Raw genomic sequence first — 18798 nt, forward strand, 5'->3', positions numbered from 1 at the left:
GTTTTTGTGTGTATTGAGGCATCAAAGTTATATTTTTACAAGGCATGACCTTCCAAAGCACTTGAAGGGTTTGCATTTCGTTCACCCACCAGCTTGACTTGTCCCCAGTCCATTAAGTAATCAAGCTATTTAAGATTAAGATTCAGAATTTATGATGATAATAATAGGCCACGTTGAATATAAACTCGAGTAGAATAGAAAGTCGAGTCCCCACAGGTTTGGTGATTGTGGGTATGAGAGACCATTTTTATAAAGCTCTGTGGCACTCATATTATGTTTCTTTTATAGTAGGGCTCTCTTTTGGATTCACAAACATCTGTCTGAGTGTGTCATGAGTGTCTAGATTTCTTTCTCAGTTTTTTCCCCCATTTATCTGATGTGAGAGTTTGCACAGTCCTATATTCAGCCCACAGATTCACAAATACGAAAGAGGTTAAGGTTATTCGATAGAAGTGCGCTGTTTAAATATTGAATCCATTTTTTTTTTTGTATAGGTGATGTTACTAGCAAATGATAGACTAGCGAGAGGGTTTTATCATTTTTTGTTTAGCTCTTCTACCTCTTTACTCCTTTTAGTTTTAAGCCTGAAGTGTTTTTGCGCACGGTCTAGGTTAAGTGTTTTGTACAGTGATGTACAAGGTCAGTTTTAAAAACATATCTCAGCTTCTTCAAGGCCATGAAGTCTTGTTTCAGATAAAAATGTGCAGAGGCAGGGGGTTTGCTTGTTCTTCATTCCATTTTAGTTTTACTTGAAGGCATAGTTAACTCAAAAATTCGAGAAATTCTCTAATTATTTACTCATCCTCCTTCCAAAACCTGTATACTGTTTTCTCTGTGCATATTGCAAACATATTGGTCACATTTAGCCTTTGTGTCTCTTTTAAAAGCCCCCAAACTGAGTGAATCCTATCCTAACAGTTAGCAGCATGCTAAGATACAAAGCTGTAAAGCTCACTAACTGAAGACTAATTGAAAACACAAACAAAGGGAAAAGTTGTCTTAGCCAGTAGAATTGCTTTTGGGTCCAAGGGGTTTGGACTCTTTAGGGGAATAGGATCTACACCATCTATGAATTTATGGAAGTAAAATGGATTGTGAATGGCATTTCATGTTGACTTCAACTCAAAGTTGTTATTATTATATTCACTCACTCTGAAGTTATGTTTATTAATGTGTCTCTGACTTATGGGGCACAATCATGACCTTGAGCATTTGGAATAGAAGCAGATATGCTAATGATGTTGGTGGGAGTTAAAGCTTGTTTTTGTCTTTTGTTTTTTCTCTTGTTGCCGTAGCAATGGGTCAAAGCAACTTCCTGCACAATGCCCTGGCTCCTCAGCTCATCTAAAGTCATCACCAACAAGCCCTGGATACGACTTGCACTCACCATGGCAACCACTGCACTTATCCTAGTCATGGCCGTATTTAACATGGTGAGCATCACTACTGCCCAATACCTGGTCTATCTGCTAGATTGGACTGCTTTTTAAAATGACTGACATTTATTATTTTCACACATAATTCTTTATTTTTCATTATGACCATGTTCAATAAGAAAAATATTCCCTGCTTGCTTGTCAATATCAGCCCTGCTGGCTTTGTGGCTTGGTAATTTAGGGCACTCTTTAGAAATAATGGTATTATTAAAAATCTTCTTCTTGCCTAGTCTTTTAAACATCTTGTGCGAAAAGTGCAACACAAGGACCAGCTATATAAAGGCCAGTTACATTCTTGGTTAAATATTACGCAACTTTCATTTCTTGGGAACATAATCTTGTTTGCATACATATTCAGTATTTACAAAACATATCACATTATGCATTCATTTAGACAGTTGGTTGATAAATCAGTCACCAGTTTTTGACCCATTTGGAGGGCTTTAGCTATGGATTCAGTTGTGATTCACAGTACAGGCAGAGTAGATTTAGCGTCATCTGACTGTATAAATTCATCATTGCCTCACTGTACTAGGGCTCGGGTCCAGTATGGATCTAATGATGTTATCTGTGAGCTCAAGTGACTGGTTTTCAGTGGGAAAAGAAACCCAAGAGTAATGTGACTGAATACTTGGGAATTTCAAGGTTTCACACATCTAAGATCAAATGTTGAGTTGCTCATCTGGGCTTGTTAAAACATTGATATCTTGTTATCTAGCAGTGACGTTCATGCATTTTTAATTCCAAGAATGTTTTCGGCCACTGAATTTAAGTATTTGTTTGTCACATACACCACAGATTAACATGCTTTAAACATTTTTTCAGTTAAATCCTGCACCAACTGGACAAAAACTGTATCCATAGAAGCTTTTACTCTGCCAAAGTTGGCAATTTTTCATCTTCTCTGCTTTTCCCATCTGCTTGCAGCTCATTGGTTTTTGTTGAATTTTGCACTTGTGTAAAACAAAGTGTTATGAACTTCTATGAAACATATTTGTTACAAAATGCAACAGATGTGTTTTGCTAAGAGTGGTGGTGTCTTTCTGCTGAAATGCTCTAAAATTTGTTTTTTCTCCATCTGTTGGGTTTTAAGTTCTTCTTAGACGAAGATACAATGGTAGCACCAACTTCTCTCAACAATTCCAACAGCAGTTTGGATAGTCCATATGTTCAGACCACTAAGTTCTACTTGCCAGTAAGTTGCAAAAAAACTTATCTCATGCCACAAATCTCAGTAATGAGCTTCTCAGAAAAAAAAAATGTGTTTACTGAATAACCTTTTATGTACAGTCCCACATGAAAAAAAAAAAAATGTAAATCCTTAGCTGAGATATGGGTTTCAAAATAAAAAGTTCTCAGAGTCTTTGACAGAACATACTTGTGATGAATCATGAGAAACCAATTAGTCTCACTCTTGTGTCACTATATAATAAGTCACTTTATACTGTGCATGATTATGTATGGCCACTCTGTAATGATATTTCACAGCGGAAAAATATACTGGAAAAATTTGGTGAACTATATGAGGTGTTTATATGAAATGACATCCTCAGGCATTTTCCTAGAATGTTACATTGGTTAGGAAATAAGAATCTTGGTCTTTATAATCCTTTTTTTTTCTCAGCTTTTCTTAGGATCAATCATTTTTTTGTAATATTTCAGTAGACATATGATTAATATATTTATGTTTGTTTAAATAGTGTCCCACTATTAAATTCTTAGCATTTAAATATTGAAAGTTCATAGAGATTACATACAGATTGTTACATAGAGATTGAATGGTCCTGATAAATGTACAGATGTGAATCTAACTGGCTCTGTCTCTGCCCCGGCAGTATTTTATCTACAGCTGCATTCTGGGATTGATCTCATGCTCCGTGTTCCTGAGGATAAACTATGAGCTGAAGATGATAATTATGCTTGCCGCTGTAGTGGGTTATAATATCATCATTCTCCAGACACACGCCTCCATACTGGATGATTACAGCACCGCCCTCTACAGTACCCAGAAACCGAACCGGTACTTGATTCCCATATACTCCCATATACAGTGGCCCCAAAAAGTTCTCACAAAAAAATTCTAGCGTCATTTATTTGTAGATACCACATGGTTTAATATTTATCTAATATTTATTTATCTAATAATATCTAATGTAGTGGCATTTCTGAAGTGTCTGTTAAGTGTTCATTTACTTTTAGGAGGCACTGCACACACACACACACACACACACACACACACACACACACACACACAGAATGAAGGAATAAGGAATTGTGCCACATAGATAGATTTGAGAATTGTGGTGGCAGTTTTTTCCAGAAGGACTCTCAATATCTCCAGGGATTATAAGTGACAGGTGTTGCTGCTGAGATGGCAGGCTTTATGTGGATTAGTCTTTTTTGGATGACTGTGAAGGATGAGAAACATTTGAAAGAAAAAAAAATGTATTTCTGTCATGTTTATTGTTCTTTCTTTGTTTCTTTTATTGATTTTTCCTATTCATGGCATCATTAGGCATTTATGAATGGAGTAAGATTAAGTAATTGATCAAATAGGCAGCTGCCATGACATTATGAATCTGAATAGACCAACAAAGTGTTGCTACGAAGTCTGTGTCCTACTCTACACACAATAGTTTTGCCTCTTTTGTGTCTTCTTTGACCTTTACATTTTATATGTCTGTTCCCTCTCAGGCCAGGTGTTCTTAAAGATTTGAAGACCATGGGCTCTGTGTCATTGTTCATTTTCTTCGTCACTTTGCTTGTGCTGGCGAGGCAGGTGAGTCTCTCTCGTTATCATACAATCTCTTTGTTTTTGAGAAGTTCATTCAAAGAGATGAGTTATTTGTAATGATAATCCAGTGATCCACATATAACAAAATAATTTAATTTATATTAGTAATATAACAACTCACTTTAATATAAGCTTCATATTTCTGCTTTTTAAGCCTCCAGAATGCTTTCATAGACTTCCTTTGTAAGTGCATCGTTATTGTGTGGTAATGAGCTTAACTTGTACAGTATGTAACATAACTTTCTTTTAATTAATCAAGGTAATTCAACAGTTATCCAATGACAATAGATATTAGCCTAATCTTGAAACATCAGACATCAACTCGTCAGCCTAATATGCAATTTTTTTTTTCATTTTATGATTAAGCTCAATGTATTGTGGCAGTACAAATGCGTTATCAATTTCCATGGCTTCAGTTATTATCAGCTCTCATCAGCCTCTGGCTGTACAATAGCATAAAGCTTCCCTTCAAAAAGCTTTTAATAAATACCACTATAAGCATTTTTTTCATAGCACAATAATGAAAAGTATTGTATGTTTTCAGTCTGAATTGAAGCCTTTTCAAAATCTCTGCAGGTTAGCTGTCAGTCAGACTTCATTTTTTCAGTGTGTGCTTTTAATTCTGTTTCGAGAGACTGTTTATCCCTAGATAATAGGCCTGTCTGATGAACTCTGTATTTGAAATGTGCAGTTAGGCGAATTCATTTATAAGTAATGTGGAGTTCAGGCTGATTAGGTGATAGGTTAGCCAGGGACTGATTTTTTTTTCTCCAAAGCAATGAAAAATAAGCAAAAGCAAATATAGACTTGGTGAGAGTGACTATCAGTGCATACCTAATGCCTTTCAAGGTGCCATTTGATTCAAGAAATCTGTGGTGAATGTCTGCTGATACACAAAGCTGCGACTCAGAGAAAATTGAAGCAATTTTTCATGATAGCGACCCTTTGTGCAAGAAAAATCCATAAATATATAAGATGAAATATCCTTGTGTGTATATGATTATGCTTTCTTTGTCATCTTGAAAGCCATATACGGTGATCAGATGTGTACCATCTCTTTACCTCTGTGTCCTCTTGTAACAGAATGAATATTACTGTAGGTTAGACTTCCTTTGGAGGAACAAGTTTAAGAAGGAGTGTGAGGAAATTGAAACCATGGAGAACCTGAACCGGGTGCTTTTGGAGAACGTTCTACCTGCCCATGTGGCGGAACATTTCCTGGGGCGTAACTGGAAGAATGAGGTGAGTGGCGTTCAAACGACTTCGTTTCTAATGTGTTTCTGTTGTGAATTTTCCAAATATATTAACTTTTTATATAATATCATATATAATAAATGAAAAATCTATTGGGCCTATCTAGTTCATTAGTGATATTCATCACCAATTATATATTTTTGAATGCTGTATTTTTGATAGGACCTCTACCATCAGTCGTACGATCTGGTGTGTGTGATGTTCGCGTCCATCCCAGACTTCAAGGAATTTTACACAGAATCTGACGTTAATAAGGAGGGGTTGGAGTGTCTCAGGCTCCTCAATGAGATTATAGCAGATTTTGATGAGGTACACTCTCAGGCACATCCATATTTTGATTTTAGTTTCATAGGCACTGTGCAAAGTTAAACTTACAGTAAGTATTTGTGAATGTAATGCCACCTGTGATAACTGATCCTTCCCTAAGTCCTGCCTTAAAAACAGTACTGACATCCTGCCAGACAAACAGTTGATCTTATGTAATGTACACCTACTTGTGTTTGGATAGTTTTAAACAGAATATTTCAGAAATTATCTAAAAATAACACATTGCAGTGTTAAAACACTAAAACTTTGACTAAGAAAAATTATGCCTTAGAGAAAAAATTGTCATTTTGGTATCATCAGGTTCAGATAAATCCACCTGTAAATGGCACATAAAAACAAAATGAACTGTGACTGCTTTACATGATGGTTAGACAGTCTATTCCAGTTTAAGTGGGCGGTTCTTGGCTAGAGTAAGCTGAAAATGGATCACACTGGTCAAAAGTCTGGCTTTTGAGATAAGAGCAATAATATAATACTTTAATACCAGAACAAGTGCTAATTCTAAAGCTTTACATAGTAACAGTAACTAAGGAGGCGGGTCTTAACAGCGGATCAAATAATGGCCACAAAGTTTTACCTAAATGAATGAAATCATGCTAGTTTTCTAGTTAAATGTTTACAGATAAATGTTTGTTTTAGCTATCACATAATTTGCTACATGGCACAAGCTGATTGCCTCCGCTGGTTCTGCAGTCATTGAGATTGCTTGCTCATTATGCTCAACAGTCTGGTTCAGTGTTTGCTTTAAGCTGGTCCTGAAGCATGTTATCAGAGTTCCTTTGAAACCTTCTGCCTCCCCCGGTTCCACCTGCCTAGATCTGGTACAGGATTTTTGTGTGCCTATTCATGTAGCAGCAGCATATCTTACATGCTTACAGCTGCGTGCCTATGTATTTATTGGCAATAGCAAGTCCACACTTGCTCAGCAGCAGCAGTAGCAGATCTACATTTCCAAAAGGAGATTTTCGCAGCAGTGTTATAGAAAAGAATGTCTCAGGTCACATATGTAACCTAGTTCTTTGAAAGCAGAACAAGACGCAGCTTCATGGTGCTGACACTTCACTTGGGAACTTCCAGACTGGATCAACCCTGAAGGACACAGGATCCTGGGGTTGAATCTTTGTCCAAACTATAGAACCTGATGAATGTGTGCTGAGAAGACCAGCCATCCAACATCTTGTAAAGGTGCACCCTTCACGATAGCTCTAGAAGATGCTACACTCCTAGTGGAAAGGGCCCTGACCCCTAGAGGCAAAGCCACCCCATGCACCCTGTAGGGGACGGTGATAGCATCTGTAATCCAATTCGACATACGCTGCGTTACCTCTATTATGACAACCAAAGCATACTAGGAGCTGACAGGATTTACACCACTAGATTAAGGATGTAGATCCTCAAAAGTACAGACTGGACACAACCAGTGAAGGCTCTCCTCCTCTGGCATCTCATGAAGCGGAGGAAATAAAGCCTGCAAAGTGATGGGCTGAGGAGCCAAAGGAAGTTTAGGAATCTCAAGGCAATTTATGTGCCAAGAGAGTTATGGGTCCTCCCACAGGCCACTGGCTGGTCGGCCATCAAGAACTGCACCCCATGCCTTGAGAGAGGCATTGGTCAGGAGAGACTTGCGATAGCAACATGCCCCTAAATCCAGGCCTCTGTTGAGGAACCCTGGTTTCATCCAAAGTCGTAAAGTACATAGCCCACAGCGCAAGACCCTTACAAACATGGAGTGATAATTCAGATGATGAAAACTGCTCTTGAGCAGACCCAAGGAAATAATGTTGGCTGCTGCTGCCATGAGACCTAAAAGCCTCTGAATTTCTAAAACAGAAAGATCCTGACTAGCCAAACTAGCCTGATGTCTTTCAAAGTGTTCAGGATCAAAATTACATTTGCAGGAGACCGATGTGCCTGCATCATGGTTGAACTGAGTTAATTCGTCCAACTGAGCTAGATTGAGGCAGTTGTCTATGTAGTTCAGTACACGGATGCCCTAAAGTCACAAAGGAGCTAGAGCAGCATCCATGCACTTGGTGAATGAGGACAAGGCTAGGCCAAAAGGAAGCATTCCATATTGGTAAGCTTCACTCCTGAAAGCAAACCTGAGAAACTTCCTGTGTTTTGTCAGAATCTCGATGTGAAAGTAGGTGTCCTTTAGATCTATCATCACAAACCAATCCTTGGATTGGATTTGTGACACTATGAGTTTGAGTAAGGATCTTGAACCTGTATGTCCGAAGAGTACGGTTTAAGCCTTTCAGATCTAAAATTGGATGCAGCACCCTGTCCTTTTTGGGTACAATGAAGTTCTGACTGTAGCAGCGTGCCTCTCTCTCTGGGAGGGGTACATATTCTGTGGCCCCTTTCACCAAGAAGTGGAGCTCTTGCTCAAAAAAAATTCTCATCCTCAGAAACTAGGTGGATGGGAAGCAAACTGAAATCTGTAGCCTTTTGCTATAGTATTCAAGACCCACTGAGAAACATTGGGCAGAAGTTGCCACACTGCTGCAAAGTCTGACAAAGGAATCTTTTTTTTTTCTTCTACAGTTTCGCTGTAGAAAACACCAAGGGTGGAGGGATAGGTGTAGACGCCCCCCTGAGAACCCTGAAGAAAGTCTGGTACACAATGTAATGGTGTAACCAGACTTCCTCTAGGAGGGGATGCTCTCAGGGACTGGGGCCCGAAGGAGTCAGGACTTTTTGGATTAGACCTTGCGTGCTGGATTGGATTGGAGCAATGCTGACAGTCAGCCCCCTTCAGCCAATCAGATTGGTGCGTTGAGACACGTACTTCAGAGACCGGCTCACATGGAAGTGTTTCCATAGGGTCAATGCCATGAGACAGTGTCAAGTTCCCCTCAAAAGGGAACCATTTTGGGTCCCCCAAAGAATCTTTCAGTGAACAGTTCTTTAAATAACCACAGAACATTTTAATAATCTAAAGAATATTTTCCCACTATATGTAATGGAAAGGTTCTAGATGTTCTTCAAGTGAACCGTCAATGCCAATATAGAACCTTTATTTTTAAGAGTGTAGTTCGCCAGTACCAAATGCATTAACATCGCCATATCCATTAATATGCTAGAACTATTCAAAGATAGTTTTTTTTTTTTTTCTCCAATTATTTCTTTCCCAAAACTTTGACTCCAAACTTAATGATTTCTTTCTTTTTTTTTTTCTCAACAGTTGCTGTCAAAACCCAAATTTAGTGGAGTGGAGAAGATCAAAACTATTGGCAGCACATACATGGCTGCAACTGGGCTGAATGTGACCCCTGGACTAGAGTTCGCACAGGTACAATTTTGAGCTCTTGCATTTGGTACAAAACTATTCTTTTTGTAAATATTATACTGGATTCATTGTGGTGCTAAAAAAAGCTTGATTTGTGCTTGGAGTGTGTCGCTTGATAGTCTAAGGGTGTAGTCAATACTGAATTTCAAACAAGTACAATGATAGTTTCCTGTTCTTATTCTGAAGGACCATGACCGGCAGTACATGCACATTGGAACAATGGTGGAGTTTGCTTTTGCTTTGGTGGGGAAGCTCGATGTCATCAACAAACATTCCTTTAATGACTTCAAACTGCGAGTGGGTAAGTAAGGCCCATCAGTGCTTTCACACCCAACAACGTTTTGTTTGCCTTTGGTAATTGGCAGGGAGTCTCATAATAGATTGTGGTACAGACTTTATCACAGATTCAGGGCGTTTCAAATGTTTCCGGCCTCTCTCTCTCTCTCTCTCTCTCTCTCAAGGAATAAACCATGGTCCAGTTATTGCAGGAGTAATCGGAGCACAGAAACCACAGTACGATATCTGGGGGAACAGTGTAAATGTAGCCAGTAGGATGGAAAGCACAGGGGTGCTTGGAAAAATACAGGTAGATTCTTGTTCTGACCTACTTTGTATGTCATTTGCATGCCTGGTGAATTATTAATGGTTTTTCAGTGGATCACATCTAGCGTGCTTCCTTTCCCAGATCACTGAGGAGACGAGTCAGATCTTACAGGCACTGGGCTATATGTGTTCCTGTCGTGGGATCATCAATGTGAAGGGCAAGGGGGATCTCAAAACCTTCTTTGTTCACACTGAGATGACACGATCTTTATCACAAGGGAATGTAATGCCTTGAACCTCAGTCACACACCAGTCAGTCGCTGGCCTGGTAATGGTTAAAAACATGTACAGTTTAATATAACTTTGGCCTATTATAGTGGAGCTCTACAGCATTCTGTTTGCACCACATACTCTAGATTATTTGCATTGCTTTATAAGTAATGGATGGCTCAGAGGCTCTGTGTAACCCAGACTTGTAATTGTGTGTTGCTCAATCCATAATTTAAAGCAGCGGACGTTTTTGTAAAATAAAGATCATTTACAAAGGTGGCCATGTTTTGATGCTATCATTTTGTTATCCATTAAAATTTATATATAACGTCAAAGTGTCTGTCTATGAATTTGTGGTAGGTTTCATGGGAAATGTGTTTAAACCACATAAAAACAAATAAACAGAAACAAGTCAAAGAAAAATTTGGATGATGATGTATTTTACATAAACATTGTTGCATTTTAGGACAATTATTGTATTTTGCATTGTGACTTTTTTCATGATTTTTTCTGTATATTTTGTATATACTCTATATTTTCATGATAATTACTGATAATTAGTACTGATTATACCCCCCACACACACAAACACACACACACACATTACTATGTAAACAGGGCCTATAATGTGAAAATAATGTTTTTTATATTCAGTATACCAGTCAATTTTAAGGTTCCAGACTATTAACTTGTCCTATGTAAAACAGATATGAGATTAATGTAGGGAAAAGATGTTTAGAAAATGTTGTATGCATACTAGTGCCTGAATTTAATGTAAATCAGGGTTTTCAAACATTTGGTATCTCTGAAATGCCCTGAATGTGCTCTTTACAGGACATCCAGACTTAAAACTGAGGCTTATATGGTCTCAAAGAAATGTGCTAAAAATATAATGTCCTCTACAGAGAAAAAAACTCCATTGCTGGGTCTCAGGAGGATATTAATTATAATACTAATAATACTATAGTACTTTTCCATATTAAAACTATTAAATCATTTTAATAGAAATCAGTGTGTGTGTGTTTGTGTGTGTGTGTGTGTGTGTGTGTGTGTGTGTGTGTGTGTGTGTGTGTGTGTGTGTGTGTGTGTGTGTGTGTGTGTGTGTGTGTGTGTGCTTTTGTTTATATTACATTGTGGGGACCAAATGTCCCCATGATGTAATATAAACCTGAGTTCACCTACATCGTGGGGACCAGCCAGCGGTCCCCACAATGTAAATGGGTTTATAAATCATATAGAATGAGTTTTTGTGAAAAAGTAAAAGTTTGCACAGTTTCCTGTGAGGGTTAGGTTTAGGGGTAGGGGCAGGGTAGGGGGATAGAATGTACAGTTTGTTCAGTGTAAAATGCATTGAAGTCTATGGAAAGTCCCCACAATTCACAAAAACAAACATGTGTGTGTGTGTGTGTGTGTGTGTGTGTGTGTGTGTGTGTGTGTGTGTGTGTGTGTGTGTGTGTGTGTGTGTGTGTGTGTGTGTGTGTGTGTGTGTGTGTGTGTGTTGGGCAACATATAATTTCGCATTTTGGATACTTTTGATTTTTAAGCATGACATGAGCATGTTGTTGACAATTTTTTAATTCACCCTATAACATCAAAAGCCAAAAGCATTCTTATGTTTAATATATATATATATATATATATATACTGTTATATATATAAATATATAAATGTTAGTAACAATCTGCGGTGCTTGTGCCAGATATTCAGTACAATACATGCACAGACATTTGTTTTGACACTGACTGTAATTTGCGCTGACAGATGTGACCATACGTAAGAGACACGTTTAGACGGGTGTCACAGATCCATAGCCTTCCTCCACAGTCCAGGTGATTCCATTCTTGCTGTAGAAATCAGAACGAATGTGAGCAACACGAGCGAAGCTCCTCCCTGAGTCGTACTGTAGTGGAGAATATTGGCCATACACTGATGAGGACAGAACAGGTGTTGGTCTAGATGATTCCTAAGATGGGAGGTTGAGATGAAACGTATAGGGATCAAATCTAGAATGGGTTCCTCTAGTGAGCATTGTTTAAGAACAACACACAATGCATGAGCTGACATGGATGGATCGCTGGGGAGTTAAGGAAAACTCACCTCACTGAAGATGTCCAGGCCCCGGGATTTGGCGTGCTCTCTGTCATCTCGGTGGAGTTTGTTATCATAGCCCTCAGTGCTCTGATGTAAACAGTCATATAGAGACCTCTCAGGGGCCTGTAGTATGAGGAAATGGATGAAATCAGTTTTAGAATTTTTTTTTTTTTTTTTTTAAATATGTACATAAATGTACAGAATCAACTTGGTACAATGATAGCAGAAGGTGATGTACCCAAAAGGTATGTAGACATCTGAAATGTAATTAAAAATGTATGAATGTCATTGCAGTAGATCAGTGGTTTTCTCCCAACAAGGCCGCAAGGGAGTGCTAGGGGGTCTGTGGAAAAGTCTAAAAAAAAACTGTATAAAAAAATAAGACTAAGCTAAATAAATATTGAATAAAATAAATGTTATTAAAATAAACTTTAATTGACTTTAGGATGGGGGCTCTTGCACCAGGGTGATCATGTTTGGGGCTCAATGGCATCTAAAAGATTGAAAACCTCTGCATTAGATAACAAAACCTAAAGCCATTTAAAGAAAGCTAAATAAAAATACGTTACAGGAACCAGGTATATTCATTTTAACCAGATAAAGGCTACCAAAATATTACTGTACATAATTTCCAGCATCATTTGTTTGCAAATTCCACTTGGATTGATATTTTGTATTAATGCAACGGCATTCAGTTGTTGTTGCTTTAAAAAAAAGAAAGCTGCCAAAATGAGCAATACATCTTACCTTGGGGCTGCAGTTGAAATAACGCATTTCTTTGGCCTCTGTCCTTCTGGGTGGTATAAAGCTGAATACTGACAGAGTGGAAAGTGGTTTAGACTTTGCCTCGGATAAAATGTCCATTACAACAGTCGCACTTTTATCGCTGCGGAGCTGAGGTAAAATTTCCACAGGCAGTGACAACTCGGCGTCTGCGGTTGCTAGGAAACTTCAGGAAAACTTGAGGTGTTTATCCAGAGCGATGTAGAGATGGTTCTGTTTATATCCTTGGAATAGATAAATAAATGGTGCTTATAGCCCAAAAAACAAGAAAGAAGGCAATCAGCAAATGGACAAGGAAAAAGGAAATGGCTTCTTTTTTTACGTTTTAAAATGTGCATCTAACTTTTTAATTATATTTTAAAACATGAATTAAACCGATTTAAATATGTCAATTTGTTTTTCAATTTAAAGTGATTTATTATTTATTATTTTATTTCACTATTTTAAACATTAAAATAGCCTATTATGTCTGTTAATTTGTTTTCATTTTTGGGAACAGTGTTACCGGCATTCTTCAAAATATCTTCTTTTGTGTTCAACAAAATAAAGAAATTCATACAGGCTTGGAACAACTTGAGGGTTAGTAAATGATTACAGAATTTTCATTTTTGGGTGAACTATCCCTTTAAGTGTCCCTTCCAACTTCACATCTCATCTAAATTTTGAGTTTCCAATTTGTAAATTCGACTTCTCTGTGTTAAAATATTGTTGTCTTAAAGATGTCATATAGCCTATTATTGTAACAAAGATATCACCTAGTTATATTTATTTGTGTGTTTGTAGACAAACATGTACACTACAGCATGTACAAATGTGTGTGGTGTGTATCTACCAGTAGGGGGCAGTAGAAAAACATATCTTGCTAAACTGGAGGGGGGGAAATGATGGAGAAAATGGAGAGAAAAAAAAACGGACAGAGCCAAATGTTAAAATCTCTGTTTATATGGAGAATAGTCTGTATTCTTCAGGAGGGTCAGGTCCTCTATGAGGTGGAAGTCATATCTGGACTCAAAAACATCTAAGAAGATGAGTATTTCATAGGCTACACAAAAGATTAACTCCCTTAAATACTAAACAAAACTATTTTATGCTCCACTTTGGATTTACATTGCTTAACTAATCTATAGTATATAATAAAATTATTCTGAGCTTAAATTATCAAATTTTTTTGTCATGTGTTGTGTTATATGAAATAATATGTGTTAATGGACATTCATTTAGTAGATTAAAATGTAGTTTTTATTGTGGAGTGAAAGGTTAAAACGAGACCCTTGAGGTAAGATGTTTTCAGTAGGAACGTTTCCCTAATATTATATAACAAATAAATTAAGCAAAAATAGAAAACAAGCCTTTTCTCAGCTGTGAGCAACTGTCAAGACAAACCCTTCCCTCTGAAAATCTCTAGGACCACCCTCAAAAGTCTCCATTTTTCATAAAAAAAGTCACCAAATATGAAAATAAAGTACAAACAGGTCTCCATATGTGTATTTTTTTTTAATTCCCATGAAGGGAAAAGCATTTGTGACAACTGAACTCACCAATATATATATATATATATATATATATATATATATATATATATATACATTATAAAAATAATACATAAATAATAAATAACATTATTAATTAATGATCTGTCTAATATAAAAAACAAAAAAATCGCTAACTTTATTTAAATATAGCCTATATAGCTCCTTGTCGCAAAAAATTAATAAAGTCACTAAATTTGGTGACAAAATCCTTAAATTGGCAACACTGGAAACGAGTTTATTCTCACATGCATTGGAAGAGCGTCACTCAGGCTTATTCTGCCATTAACATTATAGAGTTGCCCAAGTGGACAACTGTTATCATGGTACTGAAGTGAAACGAGCTCAGATGTATGACTCCCATCAGAGCACATCCTCAACATACAGCACCGATGCAGCTGAAAACCATCAACCCATTAGTGTTTTTGAGGAAAATGAGATGACAACGAGAAAGAGTTGGAGGATGGATAGTTTTGTAAAGCTGCTGTCTCTTCCTTACTGTGACTGGAGTGGCAGCTCATACTTGTTTTATAAAGTCTATGCTCAGACCAGACTACTGCACCGATAAATAATATATAATATTACCATTGGAGAATGACTTGAAAAAATAAATCATTTTAACAGAAGAATCACCATAATATAAGTATGGAATGTTTAATAAATCTTATTAGTTTGAAACATGCTTTTGTTTGATATTCCCTGCTTTAGATCAGATTTCTCTACAGTACAGTGCCTGTGCTCTAGAAGATCATGGTCTTCAGGACGCTCTGTCCAGTGGTCTTGAAGTCCTTCAGCAGGTTCAAACTCCTCCAGCTCCAGTCCACCACAGTCCAGTCAGTCCAGCACCAGAACAAAACAACAGAGTGATGTGACAGCTGACGGTGAGTTTACTATTTTACTGTTATACACTATACCTGCTGTCCATGCTTGACATTTGATGTCAACTAAAATGATTAATCTATTAACAGACGACATTCTGAGCCGGTTTGAAATCGGCAGAATGCCTGGTGAAAGAGGATACGGCTCTGTCTGGGAAATGCTTCCAGGATGGCCTTGAGGTATCATCATTTTCTTACAATATTTAGCTAATAGGTTTGTCTCACTATATCCATTTCAAGTCCTTTTAATGTATATTTTTTACTATTTACTGCACTTGACATGTTGGAAATGTAACCATTTTTTTGGTTGATCAGGTGGCAGTGAAAATTGCCAGAAAGCCACAGAACATGAAATATATCCACATAGTAGGCTAATCTTGCTACTAGTCTTTCCACTGTTTTCAAATTAAAATATGTAACAATAATGACAACACCTTCATATGACAATAATCTTTCGAATGATCTTTCTTCTAACCCTTTAAGGGTTATTTCGAAGCTTTACAAATCTTTTGTTTCAAATCACTCGTTTGGAGCGTGTATCAAACTGCCAAAGTCACGTGATTTCAGTAAGCAAGGCTTCATTACGTCATAAGTATCGAAATTCAATGGTTCACCACTGGGGGGCAGTTTGATACGTGCTTCGAACCACTGATTCGAAACAAAAGATTGGCAAAGCTTCGAAGCTTCATGAAGCAGTGTTTTGAAATCGCCCATCACTACATATTGTTGAATAAAGATGTTATTTTGTTTATTGGCGCACAAAAAGTATTCTCGTCGCTTCATAACATTAAGGTTGTACCACTGTAGTTACACAAACTGTTTTAAATATGTGTTTTGTAGCTTTCTGAGCATTGAAAGTGTAAATTGTCTTGCTAGCAATGGAGGCCTCACTGAGCCGTTGGATTTTATGAAAAATATATTTGTGTTCTGAAGATGAACGAAGGTCTTATGGGTTTGGAACGACATGAGGGTGAGTAATTAATGACAGAATTATAATTTTGGTGTGAACTAACCCTTTAATACAACGTTTAAGGTAATAATCCGACTCTCTCTGTACAGAATGCTGCCACCTGATTCGATCTGTCCTGCAGGAAAACCCAAGACAATGGACTGATTTGAGGAAAATCCTTCTGCATGAATGGTTTAAAGGTGGACTCAGTAGAATTTCAAAAACACTGTTTTGAAGTTAGTCGGGCCGACACCAACAACAAACGTGTAACCAATCAGCATTAGGGGGTGTATGACGGTCGAGGAAAGAGAACGAGCAAGAGGGAGATTTGAAAATAAAAAAAAAAATAAAAAAACTGCAGAACGAGAGATGGGACACAATACAAAAGAGCTCAAAGGAATATCACTGGAATGAAGGTTTATGACTGGGTAAGTGCTTTAGGACCATGTTTATATTAAAGCTTTCCAGCGCTGGAGAGAGCTAAGTGGGAAGGCCTGAAAACAGACATGGAGGCTGCTTTGAAACCGCTTCAAATGTGAGGAACACTGGGTTTGAGTGTCTGGAGCTGCTGTGCTGTTTGGCGACTAACAATGAAAACTTTTTATTTACTCTTGTGTACTGTACGTTCATTTTTTGTGCTTCCTTTCGTTCGCTCATCAACTGCATTTTATTTTTCTTGTAGCATTATTTTGTTGCACGTCAGCTGTGATAAACAGACATCCACTCTTGCATTGCGTGTGTAACGGTGGCCAGATAGTGAGAGTTTTGCAGTTAAACTACTGCACACTGATGAGAATGTGGTGTTTAGCGTCATTGTTAGTGCGTTTGCCTCGCATGCCAGCAGGCAGCGATCAGGCCGGGGTTTCAGACCAACTCGGAGCAGGGTGGTTAGGATTGGAGTGTGAGTTTTGGAGGCAGAGCAATGAAGAGAGGGGTGGGTCTGTTTGGGTTGATTTCAAATATCAACAATGTCCAACTGCATTTTTCAAAATCTACTTACTGCACCTTTAAGGTACTGAAATCAGCTACGAATGATTTTGTAGATATATTCACTTTTCATTTTATTAAACATTTTTAAAATGTTTTCTTCTAATTGTAATGTATGTAGACTATAACCTTGGTTTCTGTTTGTTTGTTTCAGGTCACAGAAGAAGACATGAACAGGAATATGTAAATAGTGTAAATTAATCTAAAACTTTATTTGCACTATTTACTGCCAAATTTCCAGAGTTCCTTGAGGTGGCCTGACACAAGTGGCCATCCCTCCATGCCTTGGCTGGAGACCCAGTAATATTAGCATCTGGCGATATTACCATCCCTCTGCTTAGAATCTAGTTATCAGAATATATAATATCTGGTCCCACAATGCTTTAGTAACTTGGTAGCCCTGGTAGCATCTGGCTCCTTGGTTTGAGGCAGTAATATTTTCATCTAGCAGTATTTGGTGACCACATATGTAAATGCAATGTAGATTGTGTAAATGATATTACAAATCTGTTATTTGTTCCTGATCAAATAGTTTTGACTGAGGGCAAAGCTGCAGTCCATAAGTTTTGCCTCTTTGTCGCCATCTCTGTTTGAAACCTACAATTGCAGTTATTTGCGGAATTATCAACTTTACATGGGTTGTGCATCAGCACGGCTCCTCAGCGCGGATTAATCTAATGATTGTTTGCTGTCAGTCACCACATCGGTGTGGATACTGTACTTCGGAATCACAGATTCTACATCTTGGAAGTATGACCAAAATAACTAATGAACTGCTACATGCTTAAATTTCACGCGGAAACCCACTAGTACCGTTTTTTTTTTTTTTACAAGCTTACCGCTGTGAATCAGGCTAAAGTAAGGAGATTTTAAATACTAGCTGGTTATGTTCTTGCTCAAAAATTGATTTTGGATCATTTAATATTTTTTTTGGACTGAATTATTTGCTTGCCTGTTTGCTATTGTACAAACTTCTTATTCTTGTATAATGGATGTTAGTGTTCATTAAATATTGTTCAATAAAAAATATTTTTTATATAAATAATATTGCCGTACCTGATCTTGAGAAACGGTCTGGTGGGGATTTTTTTCAGCGGCTTCACTGCAAGTTACAATGACTTGACCTAGAGAATGAAATCTCTGACGCAGGTAATCACATGCTCTTTCTCTTTCATAATACACTAAATTACTTTATTGAAGCAGCCCAAGCTGTCATTGCTACTAGTTCTAAAGTGATGTTTCACTTGGATATACTTTACAACAGGGAAGAAAAGACTATCGCAACTTCTGTGCAGACTTTTAAAACAGTTGAGACAAGCCTGCATTACTGACATCTTTTGCTGGATGACAGATAATGCTTCACTTCTCCCTTCAGCAAACAGCACATTTGACATTCTGAACTTCACAATGGGATATCAATCATTTTTTCGATCAATCGCTTGGTATTATGGACCAGTCAATGATGAAACAGACTGGCTTTTGTTTCACTAGATCATCTCATACAAGCCATCATTCATTGACTGAATCCACTTCACCTCAATTGCATCTACTTCTCCACCCACAAGTGATCAATAGCTCACTGTTTCTGCTTCTCAGTAAAGTTACTAGACTATGAAACAGCCTAGCTGTAAACATTTAATCAGCAGTTTTGCAAGATCCTGCAGT

General features: G+C 37.6%; 2 protein-coding genes across 5 annotated transcripts in view; one reads left to right on the forward strand and one right to left on the reverse strand.

Annotated features, from left to right (window-relative positions):
• Positions 1–10870, forward strand: part of adcy2b (adenylate cyclase 2b (brain)) — an 86229-nt gene extending 75359 nt beyond the window's left edge. For 3 of the 4 annotated variants that reach the window (XM_067411923.1, XM_067411924.1, XM_067411925.1), the window contains 10 exons: positions 1296–1433; positions 2530–2631; positions 3272–3456; positions 4131–4215; positions 5314–5472; positions 5647–5793; positions 8999–9106; positions 9290–9404; positions 9565–9689; positions 9789–10870. In XM_067411923.1, the coding sequence (XP_067268024.1) occupies positions 1296–1433; positions 2530–2631; positions 3272–3456; positions 4131–4215; positions 5314–5472; positions 5647–5793; positions 8999–9106; positions 9290–9404; positions 9565–9689; positions 9789–9941 (1317 nt within the window). In that variant the 3' untranslated portion in view covers positions 9942–10870. The remainder of the gene's footprint in view (positions 1–1295; positions 1434–2529; positions 2632–3271; positions 3457–4130; positions 4216–5313; positions 5473–5646; positions 5794–8998; positions 9107–9289; positions 9405–9564; positions 9690–9788) is intronic. The other variant, XM_067411922.1, reaches the window with a different exon arrangement.
• A 182-nt stretch (positions 10871–11052) lies between these two features.
• On the reverse strand, positions 11053–12884 carry cfap90 (cilia and flagella associated protein 90). The gene is made up of 3 exons (XM_067361675.1): positions 12755–12884; positions 12014–12130; positions 11053–11879 (listed from the first exon to the last, which is right to left on the reverse strand). The coding sequence occupies exons 1-3, from the start codon at positions 12869–12871 to the stop codon at positions 11703–11705; spliced, it is 411 nt and encodes a 136-aa protein (XP_067217776.1). The 5' UTR covers positions 12872–12884; the 3' UTR covers positions 11053–11702.
• Between the last annotated feature and the right edge of the window lie 5914 nt (positions 12885–18798).

This window comes from Chanodichthys erythropterus, chromosome 15 (assembly GCF_024489055.1).
Source record: "Chanodichthys erythropterus isolate Z2021 chromosome 15, ASM2448905v1, whole genome shotgun sequence".
In the NCBI taxonomy this organism is placed as follows: Eukaryota; Metazoa; Chordata; class Actinopteri; order Cypriniformes; family Xenocyprididae; genus Chanodichthys; species Chanodichthys erythropterus.

Coding starts and splice junctions, on each gene's coding strand:
- cfap90 (XM_067361675.1), bottom strand. CDS start 12,871: ATGGACATTTTATCCGAGGCAAAGTCTAAACCACTTTCCACTCTGTCA. Junction 12,131..12,754: donor ATTTCAACTGCAGCCCCAAG/GTAAGATGTATT, acceptor CTCATACTACAG/GCCCCTGAGAGGTCTCTATA. Junction 11,880..12,013: donor GCCTGGACATCTTCAGTGAG/GTGAGTTTTCCT, acceptor CTCCCATCTTAG/GAATCATCTAGACCAACACC.